The sequence below is a fragment of the Macrobrachium rosenbergii genome, chromosome 4 (assembly GCF_040412425.1).
Source record: "Macrobrachium rosenbergii isolate ZJJX-2024 chromosome 4, ASM4041242v1, whole genome shotgun sequence".
Classification (NCBI taxonomy): Eukaryota; Metazoa; Arthropoda; class Malacostraca; order Decapoda; family Palaemonidae; genus Macrobrachium; species Macrobrachium rosenbergii.
In genome coordinates this window covers 45,335,544-45,360,959 of record NC_089744.1, presented here as the reverse complement: position 1 = coordinate 45,360,959, position 25,416 = coordinate 45,335,544, and the positions used below count along the sequence as shown (strand labels likewise).

Here is a 25,416-nt window from a genome sequence, read left to right as displayed (position 1 = left end):
TGAGATTGGACCCAGCACTGAGGGCATGGTTTTAACATGAAAATTTCCCCTCGCTTGATGAGGGGGTCAGAAGGGGACAACGCTTCATCACTCATACACCTGGCCATCATTTACTGTTATCTCCTATTCTGATAAGGGAACCCAGTATTTTGTATAAAGTATTAAGCCCAGCTCAAGCACTCAAGAATTACCTAGATGGCAAGGCAAAAGTCCCAAATGGTTCACTTCCTGTACATCTTAGCACAAAAAACCTCTCTCCCTCTCTCTATATGAGGTAAGAATTATTTTACTGTCACAAATGTAATTAAAAAGGCAGATCTTCACTCCTTTCCTAAGTCACATGACATCCGGAAAGTAAGTACATCGCTAACTTTCTTCTACACTTCTTTCGAAGAAGTCTCAGAGTGTAGGTGGTATGGTAAGTCCTGGCCCAATAGGCGCTTTAGTGGAAAACCAGGGGTCTTCATGATGTGATATGGTGAACGTGGCTACACTATCAAAAACCAGGTTTTGACAAGGAAGAACCTAGTTTTAGTAGCCAATGTGAATCCTCAAACCCACCCACTTTCCCTGACAAAAAGGCATGGGGTTGGGGTGAACATTGTCTTGCACAGACCTGGGATGTAATGAGAAAAACGATTGGTATACATACTGTTACTACATCTGTGCGAGACAGATGAAGGGAAAACTGAGGCAGTTGCTGTAGACAAAGAGACAAATCCCTCTTGTCTTGAGCCCTTTAAATTCTATCACTATGCCAACAAGCATTATTCTGGCCAAGACCAAGTGTAAGAGAATTCTATGAGATTGTTTGGTCTGTCTTAAGGAGCCCTGGGGTGGGGGGTGGACCATGAGAGTACCTCACAGCAGCTAGCAAAATATGTTTTTCCTAATTCAAAAACTTTTATACAATCCTAAGAGCATTTTACAATCTGTGCCTATGATTTATTACCCAGCATTTAAAATTTTTAGGACAGGACATTATGCTTTTACTTTTAGTCTTCAACTGATTATTGTATCTTAATATGTTTGGTATTGGAAGTACAGGGACAAGGAAGTGTGTACATCAGGAAATGGGTGACATTCCATTACCTCTTGATCAATTACTCCATCTTGCTGTCCAAGTCCTTGAATTTTTCCATATTGCTCCATTATGCACTGAATGCAAAATGAGTGAAGGCTTGTCTCTACATGGGAAAATCTGTAACCAAATCACATACCCTGGCCAAGGCTCTGTCCCTATCTCCAGAAGATTTGAAAATGAGCCCTTGCTGGCAGGAAAGAGATAAATGGGTGAGGAATTCCTTCAACTTTTCCTTACCCCTTATGCTACAGACTTTGTTGGGATCTGATGTCCCTTCTTAGGCAGTGTTGTATCCAGGAAGTTATGCCTAAATGAGTCATAACATCTTGAAGGGGGATGATAGCATTCTGGTTGTTTACCAAATTTTCCTCAACAGAAAAACTCTGCATGAAAAATCTTTCAGGATTAATATCTCTGCTTTATTATTTTCATTTACATACGACTTCTTTTATTTAGGCATAAAAATATCTAAACTCAAGTACAGTACCTTGAAATTCTGACATTATCATCATAGTAGTAATATATGAAACAAGAAATTACGAAGATCCAAGGAAATCTTCAAATATATAATTTGAAGCCTCTTAGCATTCAAGCCAACTGATGCAAAACCTTATTAGCATTCATGCTAGCTAATAAGTTGTTATCTAGTTGGTGCTTGGAAGTAAGTTTTTAATAATAACATTCTCCTTAATTGATTTCCTTACTGTATTGTAAGTGAAGTGTAAGCTGACTGTCCTTGCTAATCTGCATTGTATTTTTTTATATTTTTATAACTTTACAACTTTTGTAGCATACTTGTTATCTCTTTTATCACCATCAATATTCTGTACTTTTGTAGTGTTGCACCAATTATAGCCTTTCACTGCCAGTTACTATTACCCAACAACTTAGGGGGTTAAATTGTTTTGTGTGTTTACTGTCACTTTGCTATGCCTCTCCAAACGTGTCAAGGCCTTCCCAATAGGGCCTGTCATGCCTTCACATCATCACCATCAAGTTATCACTCCTGGGCAGGAGCTGCCAGTGTCAGGCTTGTTTGCCTGAATTTACATGTCAGTCAAGAAGTACTGCAGCAGATATATCCAAATCTTCTGCACTGAGTCTTCTACTTTCACATTGGCTATACAGTGTAATGAGGTTTCACAGATACTTCAGCTTCATCAATGTTTGAACTTTTCAGAGGCTGACACTTATTTATTTTGCTTCTATGAGCCATTTACATTTATCCCAACATTGGATTTTTTTGGTGTTGAACACTAAAAGAAATTTAATTTTCTAGTTTCACAGCATTAATGGAATTTGCTGTTGTTAGCATAAAATATTTTGGCACACTGTCAGTTCTGAAAAGCAGGCCAAAGTGCATTAAAAAGGGATTGGTCTAAATTTAGTCTTCTCATTCCTACCTGTCAATTTTATTATAGCAAACTCATGACTTGGGTTTGGCTAATTTTAGGGGCAAACAAATTTTCTATGATTCATGATTGGTCAGTATGGATGGGATATTTTCAGTGAACATGCCAAAAGATTTTGTAATGAAGCTTCATCCAAGTAGTCCTCAAAACAATCAGCACGTCAGTTAGTTGGCAGACACATTATACCCCAACATGTTGGGCCATCCGAGGGATACCATTAAGATATTTTGGTGGTAGTGTGAAAAAATGGGTTTGTGTGATTAAATGTAGGTTAAAGTAATAAATAGGTTAAGGACAGTCAGAGTTTCATTTAATAAACTCCAAATCTGTCCCATCATACTGCACCAATTGTGTTCAAAAAGAAAAAGACCCTACAATATATGCTTCACTCCATTATGACACAAAGCCATTAACCCTTAAACGCCGAGCCTCTATTTACAAAAACGTCTCCCGTATGCCGGCGGCGTTCGGTGAGTTAGCGCTGAAGCGGAAAAAGTTTTTTCAAAAATCACAGCACGCTTAGTTTTCAAGATTAAGAGTTCATTTTGGCTCCTTTTTTTGTCATTGCCTGAAGTTTAGTATGCAACCATCAAAAATGAAAAAATATTATCATATATAAATATTGAAATATATGACAGTGCAAAAAAATTTTTCATATATAATTTTATACAAATCGCTGTGAGCAAAACGGTTAAAGCTAACGGGTTATTTTGTTTTTCTTTGTATTGTACACTAAATTGCGATGATTTTGGTATATAACAAATTGTAAAACGATCAAAGCAACACAGAGAAAATATTATCACAAAATGATGCATGAATTAATAACGCCGGACGTAAAAAATGTTTTTTTTCAAAAATTCATCATAAATCGAAATATTGTGCTAGAGACTTCCGTTTGTTGAAAAATGAAGCTAATTGATTGAATATTACTAGACTGTAAGTGTTTTAACTTACAATTGCAGTTTTCGACCATTTCGGTCGAGTTAAAGTTGATTGAGTGGAATTTTTTTTATTTATCGTGATTTATATGAAAATATTTCAAAACTGATAAAAGCTACAACCATGAGTTATTTTCTGTTGTATTGTACATGAAATTGCGCACATTTTCATATATAAAACTTTATGTAACAACTAATATAAAACGGTGCAAATATTACGACAACGTGATGAAAGAATTTCTGAGATGTTCGGCCGAGTTACTGCGCAAACGTAAGGAAAATGTTTTATTAAAAAATTCACCATAAATCGAAATATTGTGCTAGAGACTTCCAATTTATTGCAAAATGAAGGTAAACGATTGAATATTACTAGAATGTAAGAGTTTTAGCTTAAAATTGCGTTTTTTGACCATTTCGGTCGAGTTAAAAGTTGACCGAAGGTTGAAATTTTGGCAGTTATCATGATTTATGTGAAAATATTTCAAAACTGATAAAAGCTACAACCATGAGCTATTTTCTGATGTATTCTACATGAAATTGCGCACATTTTCATATAAAGTTTATGTAACGACTGATGTAAAACGATGCAAACATTACGACAACGTGACGAAAGAATTTCTGAGATGTTCGGCCGAGTTACCGCGCGCAGACGTAAGGAAAAAGTTTTTTTTTTTTCAGAAATTCACCATAAATCGAAATATTGTGCTAGAGACTTCCAGTTTGTTGCAAAATGAAGGTACATGATTAAATATTACTAGAATGTAAGAGTTTTAGCTTATAATTGCGTTTTTTTTACCATTTCGGTCGAGTTAAAGTTGACCGAAGGTTGAAATTTTGGCAGTTATCGTGATTTATATGAAAATATTTCAAAACTGATAAAAGCTACAACCATGAGTTATTTTCTGTTGTATTCTACATGAAATTGCGCACATTTCCATAAATAAAACTTTATGTAACGACTAATATAAAACAGTGCAAACATTACGACAACGTGACGAAAGAATTTCTGGCGCGGACGTAAGGAAAAAGTTTTTTTCAAAAATTCACCATAAATCGAAATATTGTGCTAGAGACTTCCAATTGGTTGCAAAATGAAAGTAAATGATTGAACATTACTAGAATGTAAGAGTTTTAGCTTACAATTGCGTTTTTTGACCATTTCGGTCGAGTCAAATTTGACCGAAGGTTGAAATTTTGGCAGTTATTGTGGTTTATATGAAAATATTTCCAAACTGATACAAGCTACAACCATGGGTTGTATTTTGCTGTATTTTACATGAAATTGCGCACATTTTCATATATAAAACTTTATGTAACGGCTAATATAGAACAGTGCAAAATTACGACAAAATGACAAAAGAATTTCTGAAATTTTCGGCGAGTTACAGCGGGCGTAAGAAAAAAGTTTTTAAAAAAATCACCATATATTGAAATATTGTGCTAGAGACTTCCAATTTGTTGCAAAATGAAGGTACATGATTGAATATTACTGGAATGTAAGAGTTTTAGCTTACAATTGCGTTTTTCAACCATTTCGAACGAGTCAAAGTTGACTGAAGGTTGAAATTTTTTGTAGTCGACGTACGGTACGTCCACTTGGCACCCAACAGACAATTTTAGTCGACGTATGATACATCCAGTAGGCGTTTAAGGGTTAATCCACTGGTATCAGATTCAGTATTATGGGCAAGGCTTAACAGTAAAGATTCCACACACCTTGCAACACATTAAGTCCTACAGTTTTATTGGTGGGGTGACTTGTTATCCTAATGTACCATCCTCCCATTTCTGTGCATCATTCAACACAACTGGGGCTGTTCTGATTGTAAACAAAAGACCCAGTATAACAGAAGATGGGAGGAAATGCACCACTAAAGGATACAACTTAATGGAAGTTAGAAGGAATGATGAAGTTGAAGAATTTATACTGAGAAATGAGAACTGAAAACTAGTAGGCAAGACAGTTACTACATAAAAATTTAGTGCTTACCATATAGTCGTACTTTGTATTTCATGGTTTTATTGACTTGGATTGTGTTTGCAAAGGACAGGCTATGTAGTTGGCAAGGCTACCCCAGAGTCTGAAGTACAGTAACATGGGCTGCGTCATCCTTGCGCACTAGCCTATTTTTTTCATTAATAGACCTGCCCTATGCTATAAATAAAAGAGCCTTTATGGCAAATTATTATTCTGAAGTGGCATCATAATCACATACTGTATTTACTTAATATAAAACTAAAATATTGTTTTAAATAACATTTACTTTATGTCTGACTCATACTTACCAGATTGGCAAGACCAATAGCAATCATACAAATGGCATTGCATGAAGGATGAGAAGAGTGAAATATACCAATGTTTGAGGGATGGTGAGTATTTAGGTGAAGAAGTATCTGAGAAGTTAATAATGCCATATTACTAATTCCCCAATTTGCCCACAAAGCAGCACGTAAACCCCAGGCACAATGCTGAAGAGAGACTAAACTGTTCTGGCAATTGAGCGCCTCTGCCCGGGATATACTCTGGGAACAAAGAAAGCAGTGTGTTAGTTTAAAATGCTTATACAGTACATGTGATAAGCATCTAAAAAGAAATAAATGCTCAGTAACTCTCTTATTTAATGTCAGTAAAAGGTACACAAAAACTTCCAAACTTATAACTGCCTATTTTAATAGTTCAAACACCAAATATACCTTAAAGTATCATCCTAAAACACTTTACAGTAATATTTTAATATTTCAATATCACTTCAATATTTTAATATTTCAATATCACTTTAATATCATTTCCACATAATTTCTGAGCAACGTGGCTGTAGGCACTATAAAGAGGTGACAAAACCGGTTTAGGGAGCTGTAGCCACCAGGACGGTTCACTATAAGGAGATCCCTCCTATAAGGAGAGGAGAAAACTGGTTTATTACCATGGGAAAGCTTACAAACCTGTTACTTTCCCTAGGCTTAAGTCTATAAGTCTCTCTCTCTCTCTCTCTCTCTCTCTCTCTCTCTCTCTCTCTCTCTCTCTCTCTCTCTCTCTGAGTTAAGAAATACTTAAATATGCATGGAAAAAAATATATTTTATTGTTATTTTGCTGTGTTTACATTACTATTAATATCTGAAAATTAGGAAATCTTTTTTTATCATAAAAAATGTATTTAGTCAAAAATAACATGAAAATACAATAATTAGTGAATATTGCTTGACAAAAAAGTCCGTGAATATGCGAATTCTCCGCGAATAATTTGGAGATACATTCCACAGAAAAATCCGCAAATAAGTGAAGCCACGAATCCTGAACCGCAAATTGCTGGGGGTCGACTGTAATAACTAAAATAAACTGTATAAGAGAAAGAATGAAAAATAAACAAATACCGTAATCTTTCCCCTATTCACACTAATAGAGCAAAGGCCCTGCCGGATAATGGAAATTTCTGGTTAAGATCAAATAAACACTCTAGGGACATACAACAGCAACTGCATACCCTTACTCCCTCTACCTTGTCAACACTGCATAACTACACACACACACTAAATGTACTTATAAACAATAAAAAAAAACAGGTTTTGACGTAGCAAAAACCTGTTGGTAGTTGCTGTGAGTTCTCAAGGAGTTACCTTCCAAGGTCTACCATAGCTCCATGGTGACCAAACTAATATCAAACAATTCTCTACTAGTTGGTCTTTTGGCCAGGTATTGTGTCGTAATGATTAACATTATAACACGTGATGGAGTATATAATGGACTCAAAGATAAGAGGGCACTTTCCCTTATCTTCAAATAAGCTGAACCCAGTTTTTCCAACATCAAAGAACCTGCAAGAAAGAGAAGTGACTATTGAGCATACATGTGCACCCTCTTGTTTACAACTGGGCTGTTGAAGGCCAAGGAGCTATTGCTCTCTGTTGGTCAATGCAAGATGATCCCTTGCCCAAATCCCATGCCTTTTCGTCAAGAAGTGGGAGGGTTTTGAGGACTCAACAGCAACTACCACAAATAGGCTTTTCCTACGTCAAAATCTGATTTTGATAGAATAGTTGCTTGTTTTGTCCTCAAGGAGTTTTACAAAGAAACTGACAGGTGATGAAAAAGGCTTAAGCTCTCAATTTTTAATCCCAACACTCCAAAGGAAATAATTCTGGTCCAAGGTCAAGCCACAAATTTCAAGTCCCACTCTTTCTTTATTCCAAATACTCTTCAGGTTTTCGTACCAAGGAACAAGAAACTATATACGAACTTATGTTTTACAATGTAGTTCTACAGTGGCTTACCTAAGCATGCTGGGTTTGGTTGCAGTACTGTCACTCTTCTCCCAGTGATAGCATACTCATACACAGTATAGTAGAACTTGTTCAAGCACGTGGCAATAGTGTGTGTGTGTGATGACCACCCTGTACATTCAGAGACTTCTTCGAAAGCGACATTTCTGAAGAAGGCCAATGATGTACTTACTTTTCTATCACGTGACCTAGGAAAGGAGTGTGAATTTGCCCTTTTAAAGAGACCACTACAATCATTCTCAGCCCTTGCAGGGAGAGTGGTTAGTTTGTGCTAGGGTGTAGGAAAATAGGACCCTCGGGTATGTTTGCCGTGACTTCTAGGTAAATCCAAGTGCTTGAACCAGGCATAAAGTCTTGTCTGCTAAATGGAGTTTTCTTATAAGAACAGGTTTCCTTCTTAAAGGATCCTCATTCTAGGCCAGGAATGATGGGCCAGGGGACAATAACAATTGATAGACAGCTATTTCCGTGATGCACTGTCCCTGTCTAAGAGCCCAGTTCACTAATACAAGCTTCTAATGCTAATGCAATCAAGAAGATTGCCCTTTGTAGCATGTGCATTGTGGTTGTATTGGGTCCACTGAATTGAGGGTTGACAGAAGTCTAAGCACCTTGTTCAGGGACCAAATAATTGGAAGCCTTTTGGGAGTGGGCTTTTGTAGAGCAAACGACTGCAGAAGGTAATTGACAACTTCTATGCTGGGGTCAATTGCAAATCCATAAAGCAAGGGTTCTGTTAATGCAGCCTTGTATGTCATGACTGCTGTAACCGCAAGGCATTTGTCTTCAAAAGGGTATATAAGAAAAATAAAGAGTGTTTCTTTAGAAATCTCAACTGGGCTCTCAGTATGGATATAATCTAACCATATCTTCCATACAGACTGGTATTGCCAGATAGATGTTGTCTGTAATTTTTGCACTACATACCTAGCAGTGTTGGGTGAGTTTCAAGATAGATATTTAAAAAATCCATACGTGAAGGTCTTGGCTCAGAAAGGAGGACGCATAAACGACTTTCCCTCCTACTGCCTAGGATAGAACATTATTATTATTATTAAAGTAGTTTAACCAGACCACTGAGCTGACTTTCAGCTCTCATAGGGCTGGCCCGAAGGATTTGATTAAAATACTAGGTCCAGGCCTGAAGTCAAGCGCTAGGACCCAATAGATCATCTGATACAAAGATGAATGAATTAAAATTAAATTAAAAACTGCACATAAGCACATCCTCTCATACAATAAATACATATTCGGACAGTACTAGAATTGATCTCTTTGCCCATTGTTGAAGTTATAGGAACCAATGCCTGTTTGGCTAATTTTGGGCTATTAAGGAAGCTGCTCCTTTGAAGATTAGAAGTTTGCTCAAAACCTTCAAAATCTGGGACAAGGGAGGAAAAAGAGATAGCCCTCCCCTTGTTCTAGTCTTTAGGAAGGCATCTCTTGCTGTTGCTTGACTGTCCAGGTTCAGAGACACACATATTAGGAGTTTGTGATTCTTGTATGTGGCTAACAGGTCCACTTCCAGTTGTGGAAGCATGTTGGCTATTGTTTGAAGAGTGGTTGTCCAACATCCACTCTGCTGAGGTTGTTGTTTTCCTTGATTGAGAGTCTGCTATTACCATTAATGAGACCCCCTGTGAGGTGAATTGTAGACAGGTGCCACTTCCTTGCTTGCACCATCCGAAGGATGGCTAGCATCATCATATTGAGAGGAGGTGAACGTGATCCCAACCTCTTGATGCAGGACATAGTAGTCATCTTGTCTCTCTCTTCTGGAGGTTTGAATTTTTCGAGACAAAAAGACAGCCATCAGCTCCAGGAAACTGATATAAGAATTCCTCAGAGTAGCTGATCACCTCCCTGCTACCTGATGATCCTCCCAATGTTCTCCCAACCTGTCAACGAGGCATCTGTGTGTATCGTCACTCGTACAGACGGAGGAGTCAGGGTGACCAGTTTCACCAGAGATTCCTTCCGCATCCTCTTTTGATGAGGTCGGTCTCACATCTTTTTTCTTGCATGTGATAGCCAGAATTTGTTCACATTTTTAGTTGCAATCTGAGTATTGGATCCACTACTGATGCATACTGCAGCAGGCCCATCATACGTTCTAATTGCCATCTGGAAACTCTGGGCTGTTCAGGGAACCTTTCGAGGACTTGCCTTATTCTGTTTTTGATACGATAGGGAGAGACAGCAGGTCGTGAAGAGTATCCCAACACAGTCCCAGCCACTGAAAGTGTCTGCTGGGAGTGAGGAAGGATTTTTTTCCAATTTATTATGAAACCTTTTGACTGTAGTCTGTTGACCATTGCTCTTGGGTTTTTCAAGCATTCTTTTCTTGTGGGCTCCCATATCACCCAGTTGTCTAGGTAGGCTATTAGTTGTACAGGTATTCCTTTTTGCTCGAGTTCTCAAACGAATACCGTTGCTAATTTTGTAAAATATTCTTTTGGCAATGTTTAGCCTAAAGGGCATGACTTTGGATCAATACGCATCTTTCCCTATCTGGAACCTTAGGAAGGGGCGGAAGGGAATGGTGATAGGGACATGCCAGCATGCATCTTTCAGATCTACAGAAACTGTGCAAGTCCTTTTGGAATGATTCAATGTACTTGGGCAATGGTAGTTATCTGAAACTTTTGACAAACAAAATGCTTGTTCAGTGTTGATTGGTTGAGGATCACTCTTCTTTTGGAGGGATCCTTTTTGAGGACACTGAAGAGACGTACTTGGTGGTGAATAAACGCATGTTTCTCTATGGGCCCCATTAACAGGGCCTTTCTGCACATATAAATAATGCTGTCGTCGTCCCCCAGAAACTGTGCAAGTCCTTTTGGAATGATTCAATGTACTTGGGCAATGGTAGTTATCTGAAACTTTTGACAAACAAAATGCTTGTTCAGTGTTGATTGGTTGAGGATCACTCTTCTTTTGGAGGGATCCTTTTTGAGGACACTGAAGAGACGTACTTGGTGGTGAATAAACGATGTTTCTATGGGCCCCATTAACAGGGCCTTTCTGCACATATAAATAATGCTGTCGTCCCCCCAGAAACTGTGCAAGTCCTTTTTGGAATGATTCAATGAAATGGTAGTTATCTGAAACTTTTGACAAACAAAATGCTTGTTCAGTGTTGATTGTTGAGGATCACTCTTCTTTGGAGGGATCCTTTTTGAGGACACTGAAGAGACGCGTGATGGTGGTGAATAAACAATTTTCTCTGGGCCCCATTAACAGGGCCTTTCTGCACATATAAATAATGCTGTCCTCGTCCCCCCCCCCGGGAAAACTTCCACTGTCTGTGATGTCATAGAAGCCGATTGCCAACCATGCAGTTCATATTGGTATCTGCCTCTTCCTCTACCTTCGCCTTTGATAAGCATTGATAAGATGGTTTTTGGACCTTGTGAAAAAGGATGTCCTTGCTGTTGTTGTTGTTGTTGTCCCTTTGTAGGGAATTTTGGGGAATTGTCCCTTCTGACCACCTACCCTGTCTTTTGAGGAAAACTTTTGGGGGTGACTGAAGACTTAATTTGATCAAAGCGAGCTTTTTTTGGGGTTGGGTAAGGGGAAATTTTGGGTTCTTTGTTTCCTGAATTCCCCTTTTCCCAGAAGAGCATACACTGTATAATTCTGTTGGTGGGCATGCTCACTGAGTTGGGCCACAACAGACTCCTCGAACAGGTCCTTACAGAAGGGGTTAGAATGTAATAATGCAGTGACATTCGAGAGTGATTTGATGGAGTCCTCCAATACTTCCATCTGCTCTTTTATGTGCTATTCTAGGAAGTCACAGAGTGTTTCCAATAGGGTTATCATAAGACTTTTGGCCTCAACAGCAAATATTATCCTGGAATCTTCTGGAAGCCTTTTGGTGGCAACTTCCAACAAGGTGGTAGAGGTTATAATACTAAGGAGTTGGAGCCTAGCATAAAATTCTGACGAGGCTATCCCTCTGAGAGACTTCTCATAGGGGTCCCAAACTGTTGCATAGCTATATCAAAAAGGAGCTTCTTCCTTTCAAAAGGGAGTTGTAGTGTTGCCCATTCCTTGGTGGAATTTCCCAAAACTGGGATGACCATGGCAAATGGTTTTAATTCTGCCACTGTCTCTTTGTTTTTACTCACCACAAATTCTGAAAATCTGTCTTCACATGATTAATAATTTTGAAAGTGAAGGGACAGAAGGCTGGGGCTACTTGGTGAGCAACTTGGATCTTATTCAAAATGGAAGTAGAGATCCATTTTTCACTGACCTGGTAAAGGGTGATTTCTATAGCTTTTAATGCTATAGGCACACGTAAGAAAACTGTTTCTGTTAGTGGTTTCTCCATGTCTAGTGAAGATGGTACCAGGTGCCATTCTGTATTAGGGAATGCTGCCCTGTTTCTAAATTCTACATGTACAACTTCGATCATAGTTTTTCTCTCATTAATTACATAATTGCCATCGGGAAAGAAAATGCACATTGAGGCGTCTCGCTAAAGATTATCAGGATCATCAGGGGTGAGTATTGGAGCCCCTATTGTATTTTGATCTGAAGTTCTGTATTCCAAACTTACCATTTTGTGTTTTCCAGTCGGAATTCTAACATTAGACCTTGTCTGGGCAGCATTTGTATCCACACACTTTTTGGTTACAGGATGTAGTACTTTTACACTTTGGTTGTACATGAATGACTTACTTTCCTTTTCGGAATCATGCTTCATGTTCATTATATATTGCCGTTCTGTGGCAAGGACATCTTTGATGATACTCAATTTCCTTATGTAACTGATCAAATGCCGCAAACTATATCCCTTTTATGGGAGCTTGCACAATCTAACTGAGCTTCAGCAACTGAACTGTAACTGCCTGTTAATCAGAGGGCAGAGTTCCTGGGTAAGATACTATACCCCTCCAAAGGTATAGTAATTTCAGTTGGAGTTAGGTGGATCCTAGTATCCCTTTTGGGGGAAAGATCCCATTCAGCAACGATAGCTGCATGGGGAATAGAATTCCTTCTGGAAGGTTTCTCCCATGCGTAGCTAAAATTTGTGTCCCTGAGCTTTCTGGGTTCAGCAGGGCCATTTCAATGGCAATGTCCACTTCATATTCTTTAGTAAGAATGTCAACCCCATGTAAAGATTCCTCTACTTCCTCTGCGGGGTAAACCTGGAAGGTACTGAGGACTGATGTTACTGGGTTTTGGCCCAAACGTAGATGTTGTTCTGAGGAAGAGTTAAATATCTGCTGTCGGAGTTCTGCCGAAAAGAAATTATCTCCCCCTTCCTCACCCCTACAGAACCCTAGGACCCAGTGAGACAGCTTAAAACGAGCCATTTCATCTTTAAAACTTGCTGCCAGGAGCATACTATAAATTTTGCACATATCTGGTGACCAAGCAAACTTTCCTTGTTTTTTACAAGGACTAAGCTCATGGCAGGTGGTATGGGCCACACCCACTGGCAAAAAGTGAACCAAGCAATTTGCTATGGAACACTTGAACTGAGGATCCTTCTTAATGGCGGCCCTGTAGTGATATAAAACAAGTTACTAGAAGCTAGTTAGTATTAACTGTTTTTAAATGAGGGGCACTTCTGTAGTTCCTCATATAGTTTCCATACTACAGGTTAACTTGATTACATGAGTGTAGTTGTAATACATTTAATTAAATATCTATGTTAACTTAAACCCTCTAACGTTTAGGTTAGTTTTCATACCTGTATATGGCTGTATTACTTATACACTGTTAGTCCCTTTGCAACGGCTATGTGAAATTTTTAATTCTAATTGTCATGTCACTCAGACTAACTGCTATGAACTGATTTAACTAACCCAAGCTACAGTTTTATATAGCTTAGCTTAATGCTTCTAGTATAATCTACATTAAGCTAAGAATAGAGGATTTCTTAGAAGGTTCTCACTTAACCTATTCTAGGCCACTGCCTATTCTAGGCTTATTTAAAACTTAAGGATACAAACTTTACAAAAAATAACTCTCTTATAATCATAATCTGGTTTTCTGTTTTATGTGGCCAAGACTACCCTTTTATCTGATATTCGGCCATCGCTGTTTTAGGGTTATATTAACCCTTAAACGCCGAGTCTCTATTTACAAAAACGTCTCCCGTATGCTGGCGGCGTTCAGGAGCTAGCGCCAAAGCGGAAAAAAAGTTTTTTTCAAAAAATCAGAGCACGCTTAGTTTTTAAGATTAAGAGTTCATTTTTGGCAACTTTTTTTCTCATTGCCTGAAGTTTAGTATGCAACCATCAGAAATGAAAATAAATATCATTGTCATATATAAATATTGGAATATATGACAGCGAAAAAAAAACTCATATATAATTGTATACAAATCGTGCTGTAAGCAAAACGGTTAAAGGTAATGAATTACTTTTTTTCAGTTGTATTGTACACTAAATTGCGATGATTTTGGTATATAACAAATTGTAAAACGATTAAAGCAACACAGAGAAAATATTATCACAAAATGATGCATGAATTAAACGCAGCGGATGTAAAAGTTTTTTTCAAAATTCACCATAAATCGAAATATTGTGCTAGAGACTTTCCAATTGTTTCAAAATGAAGGAAATTGATTGAATATTACTAGATTGTAAGTTTTTTAGCTTACAATTGCATTTTTTTACCATTTCGATCGAGTTAAAGTTGACCGAAGGTTGATTTTTTCTATTTATCGTTATTTATATGAAAATATTTCAAAAATGGTAAAAGCTAAAAGTATGATTTATTTTTTGTTGTATTCTACGTCCTGTTGCCTCACAAATACCCAAACACTCACCAAAGTTCTGCAAAACACGGATGCGTCAAGATATCGCTCTCCGACGATGCGCCGCTGATGCTTTCTGGTGCGAGAAGGAAGAAAATCGCGCATGCGCGTCTGGGTGACGCTTATAAACAAAACAACAGCGTGATCCGTGAACTCCCAGCATCCCTCAAGGCGCGATTTAAAACCTTTCGCAAACTAGGCCTATAATTATTTTTCCGCGAATATTTAAAAAAACCATTTTTAGTCGACGTACCATACGTCCACTTGGCACCCAACAGACAATTTTAGTCGACGTATGGTACGTCCAGTAGGCGTTTAAGGGTTAAGATATTCCTTAAAAAGGGGTTCCTACTTAATCTGATTAGGCTACTGCCTGTTCTACAGTAGTTTTATATCACCCTTAAGGATATACAGTAGGCTATATAAGACCCTACTAGTATGTAGCCTTACAGATATGTTACCGAGTCGTAAAAACTATGTTATTTTATTGAGTCTAGGATACTGTTTATATATAATCCTAGGGTTATTTGTTCTTTCTTAGCCTAGTATAGGGTACTGCCTAATCCAGATTATTATAGATCACTCCAAAATGTATAGGCTATATAAAAATAGAAACTTACTAATATGTAACCTTATAGTTAGTCTACTATTTTTTGCCTAACCCAGGTTGTTTATTTGCAATCCTAAGCTATTTGGTCTACTATATAAAACAGTAACTCTCTAATGTGTAACCTTATAGCCAGGCTATAACTTACTCTAATCTAGGCTACTGCCTAATACGGATTATTTAAAGTAAGTATACCTTAGTTTAACCAGACCACTGAGCTGATTACCAGCTCTCCTAGGGCTGGCCCAAAGGATTAGATTTATTTTACGTGGCTAAGAACCAGCTGGTTACCTAGCAACGGGAGCTACATCTTATTGTGGAATCCGAACAACATTATAACGAGAAGTGAATTTCTATCACCAGAAATAAATTTCTCTGATTCTTCATTGGCCGGTCTGAGAATCGAATGCGGGCCCAGCAGAGTGCTAGCCGAGAACGCTACCAACCCATCCAATGAGGAACACACGGATTATTTAATTCACACTTAGGGGTATGGGTTACGCAAAATACAATTACCTTAGTATGTAGCCTTAAGGCTAGGTTACCATCTCATCCAGCACAGATCATTATTTCATCTAGTCCTAGGTTACATGGTCTACGCTAACAATTTAGTCCAAAAATGGAATGTTTCGTAAAAAATTATAACCTAATAAAAGGTAATTCCTAGTCTTTGTACAAAAAATATTAATGCAAATATAACCTTTTTCAAGAATCTGAATCTCAAACTTTATTTCAATGAAATAATTAATCGAGTTAAGTAAACCCTTGAATTTGTGTGTACATGGACTTACATGTTTCCACGGTCCTTGGATATGTCACTAAATGACATACGTCAGACCTAACAAGGATGTGGAAGAAGCTCGGGTAAGGCAGTACCAAAGTACCGCTACTACCCTTCACTACCACCACCGTTGCCAGAGACAAGACGGACGGTTGTCGGTTACGAGAAATTTTTAGGATTTAATAGTTGGCTGGTCGGGTGATCAATTTCTACTTTCTACACTTTTTATTGATGGATCATTTCGCGGAGGTACTGATGTGGTAATGCAGCTCAAGGGACTTTCTGTTGAATCACGAATCTTCGTAAGATGTACGAAATTGAACATGAGAAAATAAGCTCATCGTGTGAGGGTTCGAGGTGAAGGACAATACATGGTGGAAGACGACGGCTGACTTCCAAGATCTTCGCTGCTGGCTGCCTAACTCGGGTAAGTTCGTGTAATGCAGATCCAAGGGTGTTATGTGTACTTAGTCGGCAATAGTGTACTATACACTTACAGATCATTGAGGCAAGGCCCTTCATTAATTTTTCAACCTTCAGTGACGTGATTAACGTATCTGGTATAAAATCGTTTGAGATTTAAGTTTCTTGGTTTAGTAGTTTTGCTTAAAGTGGTGGAACCTTGGAGTGAAGAGAGGTCAAGAGCTATCGTCTTGGAACTAACAAGACACTTTCATCAATGTAGAATGGGGATTTAGTACTTAATTTCATGAAGCGATAGCCTTCAATAACTTCAGTCTTGACTCAAGTTTTATATTAAAGTATTTAATTTTCATCAATTTTCTCTTGTCCTCATTAGTCTTTCCATCCTAAAAGTTACTCAAGTAATTTTTCGTTAATTTAGCGAATGGCACCCAACGTGGGGCCTGCTTCAGCTCTGGCCTCTCTCCAACTCATTTTTCCCCGGACCCCCCTACGATTTTCTCAAGGCATTGGGTTTAACCCGACAGCTAACTGGATCCATTTTTCTTGTTGATATATTACTTTATTGTTGTTTCCTAATTTGTCTACTAATGGTGGTAGCTTATTTATATAATTTTGGTAAATTTGAAATTTATTGCTGAAAGCCTTTTTCAGAGCAACTTCATTCTACACAAGAATCCTTGTTTCTCGTAGCTTTAAAAGAGTCAGATGATGACTGTAAAGTACTTCTTAGTATCCGGAGTGGCAAGAGACAGTCGGTAACGAAGACTTTAAAGAGTATTGAGAAGGGTCCACTGGACATTATTAAATGTGAATTTTATCTTGACAAGTTAGGTGATCTTTTAACGGAATTAAATTTGCTTGATGAGAAGATAAATAGTTATATATTTCATTCTAGACTTTGGAGCTCGGTTCAGTATCACCAACAGGCGGAAGTTGATGAAAAGTACTCGGTATGAGGTTGGCGAATAAACAGTTGTCTAGGGAATTAACTCGCTTGTCAAAGTCTGCTGTAGCAGCAACACCCCCTACTCCTTCCACACCACAGGAAGTGCATCATTCTTATCATAAAATAACTTTGCCTAGCATAGAACTACCTTATTTTGATGGGAATCCCGCAGCTTATCATAAATTTGTTAATTCATTTGAAAATCTTCTTTCCAAATACGACCTTTCCTCGTTTGAGAAATTTTCTTATCTCTCAAAACAGTTAACAGGGACGCAAAGAAATTGGTAGATTCCCTTGCCTTGAAGGATTTGAATTATGAATCTGCTAAGAAACTACTCAATGAAGCGTTTAGTGATAAGCTTGGTCAACAATACTCGGTAATTAAGGGTTGTGTAACTTGAGTCTTGATCCTAATGCTAGGGATGGCTATCAGTGGATAAGTGAAGCTCGTGTCTTAGAGGAACAGATTCGATCGTTAGATGTAAAGGGAGATTTGTTTGTTCAATATTTTCTTTGGGAAAGTCTGTGTGATGGATTTAAAAGTCAGCTTGTCTCTATTACAAACAAATTGAAACCATCTTTGAAAGAAATTTTGGATAACCTATTTGAAGCAAATAATAGATTTATGGACCTTCAGTCCAACCTGTATGAGAAAACGAAAGGGAATTTAGTTAAGCAATCGTCAAATGCTGTATCAGTCTCTCTTACTTCCAAAGATTCTTCAAAGTCATTGTGCCCTGGTTCAAAATTTAAGGTGACCTGCCTACTGTGTTCCCATGATAATGTAACTCCAAATGACCATAAACTGAGTGTATGAAATACCCCAGTCCTGGTAGTAAATGTGAGAAACTTAAATCTACTGGGGGCTGCTATAAATGTGGTTTAACTTCACATAATGCTAAAGATTGTCATTTTAAATTTAATCGGCCGTGTATGAAATATAATTTATTTCACATGTCTTATTTATGCCTTGGTTTAGCTAATAAGGGTGCTAATAAGATAGGTAAAAAGGTTAAAGACGAAATGGGCACTAGTGCAAATAAAGCTAATGTTCCTAAAATTACTGATACCAAAGTAGTTAAAACTACTACAAACGGAATGCTAACGATGTCTACGGGTTTAGAGGCATTTCATGATGTAATTCTCCCCACTGGGACCATATATGTAGAGAATTCGGGTTGTAAAATTCCATGGAGAGTGTTTAAGAATCTTGATTCACAAACAACCTAAGTAAAAGGGTCTCCGAAAGACATTCCCAACTGCTTAGTTGTTGATAAAGTGAATCTCAAGATTCAAGGAATTAATTCGGTCAAGAATCATGATACTTACATTGTAGTTTCCCGTTCATGTTCCTGGCCAGGAAAAGCAGTTATTAAGGGCACTTTGTGGAGACGAAATTAATTCAAAATTTGTTGCACTTGGATTGAAGAAACTAGCAGACACCCTAGTTGAGAAGGGTCATACCCTGGCAGATAAGCATATAGATTCTGATCCTATAGACGATTTTGCAATCTTGCTTGGTAGCGATCAAAGCCATATTTTCCCCACTTGCACAGAAAGACTTCAGTTATAATGGTAAAAGTCCCTCTACTTTTTATGAAATGCCGTCGGGTATAATGCTTTCTGGAAGTACTTCTTTGTTTTTAGAGAACCTTAATTTACTATGTATTCCATTTGATGGTAATTCTGACGGCACGTCTCTATGACTAACCGTTAATGGTAACATAAGTACTCTGCTAGAAGAGAAGGAACTTTTTGATGACCAAAAGATTCAGAACGCGACTAACGAAATCCTCGAATCAATATTCACTTATGAATACTCAAGACGACCCTAGAGAATCTGTTTTGACAAGTGAAAATAGTAAATTAATTGATAACATTCTTAGTAATATTCAGAGATCTCCTAAGACAGGTAGGTTAGTTGTACCTGCTTTATAGAAAAAGGAAATACAACATTTAATGTCGCCCAACTATAATCTTGCAGTGTCAGTTGTCAATTCTCAAAAAGAAAGCTTTCGGCTGAGAGGTTAAAGGAATACGATGCAGTTATACAGAACCAATCTTAAGACAGAATAATTGAACGTATTGCAGATCTTCTCTCATTTCTTAAAAAGAATCCAGATGTATCATTTCTAGCTCATAATGCCAAGTTCCGAAATAACTCTAACACGACGAAGTGTAGGGTTGGCTTTCTATCGAATTTAAGTGAGAGAAAAAATGAGAAATATCTTTCCCATAATCAGTGTTCCATGGCGAGAGCTAATTTGAATAATAAAATGCAGATTTCAACACTACTGCTTAGGTTTGACAAGTATTTACTGACTTATGATTTGAAAAATGATATTTTAATGATAAAATAAAATTTGTTCATACTTACCTGGCAGATATATATATAGCTGTAATCTCCGAAGTCCGACAGAATTTCAAAATTCGCGGCACACGCAGTGGCCGGTCAGGTGGTTAGTACACATTCCTGCCGCTGGGAGGCGGGTATCAGGAACCATTCCCATTTTCTATTCAGATTTTCTAACGCCACTGTGTCTGAAAACAGTAGAAAGCATGCTCCGATAACCTTTGATAGTAGGAACTGCTAATTTGAGTTTTTCTCTTAAAAAAAGGAGAAAATCAGCAATCTGGCTCACAGTGGTCGAGGAAGAGGAAAAACCCTTCTTTCTGCACCAACCCTTGAAGGTTGCCCACTTCGCTTGATATACTCTGATAGATGAGATCTTCTGGCTCTAGCGATGGCCCGTGCCACCCGGCCAGAAAACCCCCTCGCTCTGACCAATTTCTCGATAGTCTGAATGCAGTCAGGTTCAGAGCGGGGAGGTTTTGATGATATCTCGCGAAGTGGGGTTGTCTGAGCAGATCTGCTCTCATAGGTAGGGTTCTTGGAACGTCTACCAGCCAGAAAAGAATCTCCGAGAACCAGTGGTTCGAAGGCCAAAACAGGGCGATGAGTGTCATCCTCGTCCCTTGTGAGGCTGCGAACTTGCGTATCACTTCTCCCAGAATTTTGAACGGGGGAAAGGCATATACATCCATCCCCATCCAATCCCAGAGAAGAGCATCTATCGCTACTGCCCCCAGGGTTGAGCACAGGGGAGCAGTATAGCGGGAGCCTCGCTGTTCTTGAGGTCGCGAAGAGATCCACAAGAGGACGACCCCAAAGATTCCAGAGATCTTGGCAAACCTCCTGATGAAGGGTCCATTCCGTCGGCAGGAGTTGATGGCGCCGACTGAGCAGGTCTGCCCGAACATTTTCGACCCCTGCAACAAATCTTGTGAGAATCGAAATGTTCCGAGTATGAGCCCAAAGAAGAATCTCTCTTGCAAGGCCGAACAGGGAACGAGAGTGTGTTCCGCCCTGTTTCTTGAGGTAAGCCAACGCCGTAGTGTTGTCCGAGTTTACTTGAACTACACGATTGGAAACTTGGACCTCGAAGAATTGGAGAGCTAAAAAGATCGCCGCCAACTCTTTGATGTTGATGTGCCAGGACACCTGTTCCCCTCTCCAGGTTCCTGACACTTCTTCTTTCCCTAGTGTTGCCCCCCAACATGCTGACGACGCGTCGGAAAACAACACTAGGTCAGGGCTCGGAAGTTCAGGGAGATCCCTTCTCCCAACTTCGCTGGATCGAGCCACCACTTCAGGCACTCTTTTACAGAAGGGAGAATCCTCAATTCCTCTTCCAAGTCTTCCTTGTTTTTCCAGTTCTCCAACAGAAAGAACTGAAGAGACCTGAGATGCAGTCTTCCCAGGGAAACAAACTTCTCCAGTGAGGAAATGGTCCCCAGCAGACTCATCCATTTCCTTACCGAGCATGTTTCCTTCTCCAAGAAGGCCGAGACTTTCCCGTAGCATTGAAGCTGCCGTTCTTACGACGGAGACGCTAGAAAAGCCGCTGAATTCATCTGAATCCCCAGATACACAATGGACTGTGAGGGGATCAGCTGCGACTTTTCCAAATTGACCAGAAGTCCCAGGGACTTCACGAGTTCCAGTGTTAACTGAAGGTCCTCCAGACACCTTCGCTTCGAAGACGCTCGAATCAACCAGTCGTCCAAGTAAAGAGAGATCCTGACGCCCGACAGGTGCAACCACATCGCTACGTTCTTCATAAGAAGCGTAAACACCCTCGGGGCTGTGCTGAGTCCAAAGCAGAGAGCCCTGAACTGGTACGTCTTGCCCCCCAAGACAAACCTGAGATACTTCATCGAACGCGGATGAATTGGGACGTGGAAATAAGCATCTTGGAGATCCAAAGATACCATCCAATTCCCGGGACGAAGGGCTCCTAGTATTGACTGAGACATCTCCATCTTGAACTTGTCCTTCAGGACAAAGTTGTTCAGCCTGCTGACGTCCAAGACGGTTCTCCAGCCTCCTGAATGTTTCGGAACTAGGAACAATCTGTTGTAAAATCCCAGGGATTGTGTGTCTAAGACCTGTTCCACTGGTCTCTTCTTGAGCATCTGTTCGAGCAGGTCGAACAGAATTTTCTGCTTGGCAGGATGGTAATTGGGAGACAGATCTCTGGGGGTTGAAAACAATGGAGGAGGAGCCAGAAATGGAATCAAGTAGCCTCTCTCTACCACTTGGAGGGACCAAGCGTCCGCCCCTCTCTCTCTCCAGGCTTGGGCAAAATGAAGATGCCTGGCTCCTACCGGTGTCTGGAGGTGAAACGAGTCACTTGCCACCTCTTTTGGAAGTGACTCTGCCTTTAGGGAAACCTCTTCCTCGTGGAGCGGGTCTCGTGTTGCCCCCCAAGGAAGCCCCTCCATGAAAGGGCTGCTTCTTCTTAGCCGACTGGGGTAAAGCACAGGACGACGATGGGGCCAAAGGACGCTTAGAGGACCTGGAAAGAAGGTCTTGAGTTGCCTTTTCTTGGAGGCTGGCAGCGATATCTTTAACCAAGGTCTGGGGGAAGAGATGGCTTGAGAAAGGAGCGAACTGCAGCTCTCCCTTCTGCGCTGGTGAAACAGACTTCGCCGAGAAAGAACAAAACAATGCTCTCTTTTTCAAAAGAGCCGACGAAAACTGAGACGCAAGTTCTTCTGAGCCATCTCTGACGGCCTTGTCCATGCACAGAAGTACACTGGACAGCTCCCCCAGATTAATGGAACTCAGACTAGTAGCCTTCGTGTGCAAAACTCCCAGACACCAGTCCAAGAAGTTAAAGACCTCAACAGTCCTGAAGAGGCCTTTACGATGGTGGTCCATCTCAGTCAAAGTCCAAGACACCTTAGAAGAGGACAAGTGGGATCTTCTAGAGGCGTCAACAAGACTCGCAAAGTCCCCTTGAGAAGTCGAGGGAACTGTTAAGCCAATATCCTCACCCGTCTCATACCAAATGCCTGCTTTTCCGGACAAACGTGAAAGAGGCAAAGCGAAAGAAGTCTTTCCTCGATTTTTTCTGGCAGACATCCAATCCTGGACTTTCTTGAATACCCTTTTGGTAGATAAAGACTTCTTCATCTTGAGAAAACCAGGAGTTCTTCTCGCTTTAGACAAAGACAACTGCAAAGGTGGAGAGCGAGGAGCCGAAGGTTGAAAAGTATCAGGAAACAGATCCTGAAGCAAATGAGTCAGAGTCTGATAATCAGAAGAGGAGGAGGACGAAGGATGTTTCTCTTCGTCCGAGAGCTCTGACGAAAGGGGTTCTTCTTCCTCAGCTGGCGGGTCTTGAGTGCGAGGTGGAAGAAGTCCCGACTAGCCGATACGTAAGCGGGACTTCTCGCGCTTAGAAGATGTCGTGGCTAAATCATGAAGGACGTCAGAAGTCGAAGCGGGTAGTTGAGCGTCATGATGCACTGCAGGAGCGGCGTCAATACAAGAAGACCGTGAAGCGATACGGCGAGGCGTGTGAGGAGCGTCATGGCGTGGCGCGATCGAAGCTCCATGGCTAGACACGAGAGGAGCTTCACAGTGTGGCGCGCGCAAAGTCGCCAGGCTAGGGCGCGCGGCGTGAAGGAGAGGCGCGCGCAAAGCGCGAGACACGCGCTCCTGGCGCGTATCAAGAGAAACGTCCAACTCCTCAAAATGGGGAAGACGAGCAGGAAGCCACTTTTCACTCTCTCTAGGTGAAAGACGAGAAGCCCCATGCCATCTAGCAGACGAGGAAGACGAAGCAGGTGACGAAGGTGAAGGTCTGGACTTCTTAACAGGCAGTTTCGAATCCTTGCGACGAGGCCTGACATCTCTACTGTCCATGAGAGTATCCAGCTGTTGTTGCAAACCCAACAAAATCTGACGTGTTGGAGAAGCAACTCTCTCGGGAGAAGGGCTGAACCTGCAAGAAGGAGAGGGGCGAGGAGACGTCTTCTTCCTTCTCACAGGAGTAGAAATTCCAGCCCTTGCCTTAGCGCGACTGGGGCGTCGAGCAGCGTCATCATCCGTAGAACACCGTAATTTCTTCTGCGGAGGAATATCCACGAAACTTTCTGGGGAAGAGCACAAAATGTCTAGAGGAAGAGGACGTGAAGCGTCCTCTCCTCTCAAGCTTCTCTTAAGAGGGCGAGAGTCCAACCGAGAGCTCCAACCCCGACGCGGGGAGGACGTGTCGGAGGACGAGAAGCAATCCTTCAATATGCGTGCCTGTGCACGATCTCTGGCAGCCTGGGTAGCGTCATCAGGACCTGCCGAAGGGACGTCAGATCAGTGGGAAGCCCCCGTAACCCTCGTGCGGCTTTCGACATGCCCCCTCCCTGAATCCTGGGAGTTCGGCAGAGGTCCAGGCCTAGAGGCATTATAGGGCCGATCTGACGCCCCCTCCACAACACTAGGGGCATTAGCACTAACAACACTTTGCGCTTGAATCGCATTCACTTTAGGTTCAAGAGCACGTATTGACTCTAACACGAGAGCCAGGGCATTACCTTCTGCAGCAACAATCTCAGGGCCTGAAGGCAATACTACGGGGTTAGGACTCATATTAACCCTTAAATGCCTGTTGGACGTTTTAAACGTCGTCAAAAATTGTCTGTCGAATGCCGAGTGGACGTTGCAAACATCGACTGAAAATGCTTTTTTTAAATATTCGCGGAAAAATAATTATAGGCCTAGTTTGCGGAAGATTTCAAATCACGCGCCTTGGCGGATGCTGGGAGTTCACGGATCCAGGTGTTCTGTTGTTTTTGAGCATCACCCAGACACGCATGCGCGAATTCCCTCCTACTCACGCCAGATAGAATCAGCGTCGGACCTTGCGGGAGCGATATTTTGACGCAGACGTGTTTTGCAGAACTTTGGCGAGTGTTTGCGTATTCGTGCTGCAACAGGACGTTTGTAGATATGTAACAAAGGCGTCAGGACTGTGAAAGGCGCATACTGCCTGTCGGAAGTGAGCGTGTGAGGCGAGTTTTAGACTGGGATGCTGGAGAAGGACCCAGCAACCAAAGTAAATTTTAACATTCGGTCAACCTTGACTCGACCGAAATTATCGAAAAACGCATCTGTAAGCCATAATTATTACATTCGAGTAACAATCAATCATTTACCTTCATTTTGCAACAAACGGAAAGTCTCTAGCACAATATTTAGAATTTTGGTGAATTTTTGAAAAAAAAAATTTTCATCCGCTCCGCGCGCGCAAACTCCGCTGAAAATCCTGTCATTTCTTGTGTCAGCTTGCTGTAATTTTTTTGCCGTTTCATATTATTCATTACATAAAGTGTTATACATCAAAATGTTCGCAATTTCGTGTAGAATACAACAAAAAATATATCATTCCTTTAGCTCTTCCCAGTGTTTTAATATTTACATCGAAATCATGATAACTGACAAAATTTTAAAATTCAGTCAACTTTGACTCGACTGAAATGATCGAAAAACGCATCCGTAAGCCATAATTATTACATTCGAGTAACAATCAATCATTTACCTTCATTTTGCAACAAACGGAAAGTCTCTAGCACATTATTTAGATTTTTGGTGAATTTTTGAAAAAATTTTCCTTAAACTCGCTCAGCGCGTGCTCCGCTGAAAATCCTGTCATTTCTTGCGTCAGCTTGCCGTAATTTTTTCACCGTTTCATATTATTCGTTACATAAAGTGTTATACATCAAAATGTACGAAATTTCATGTAGAATACAACAAAAAATATGTCATTCCTTTAGCTCTTCACAGTTTTTTAATATTTTCGCCGAAATTACGATAACTGACA

General features: G+C 40.2%; 1 protein-coding gene across 6 annotated transcripts in view; it reads right to left on the bottom strand.

Annotated features, from left to right (window-relative positions):
- ida (anaphase promoting complex subunit 5 ida) overlaps positions 1-25,416 on the bottom strand; it is a 202,497-nt gene that overhangs the window by 51,365 nt on the left and 125,716 nt on the right. For all 6 annotated transcript variants that reach the window (XM_067096145.1, XM_067096121.1, XM_067096138.1 and 3 more), the window contains exon 12: positions 5,721-5,957. In XM_067096145.1, coding sequence (XP_066952246.1) covers positions 5,721-5,957 — 237 coding nt within the window. The remainder of the gene's footprint in view (positions 1-5,720; positions 5,958-25,416) is intronic.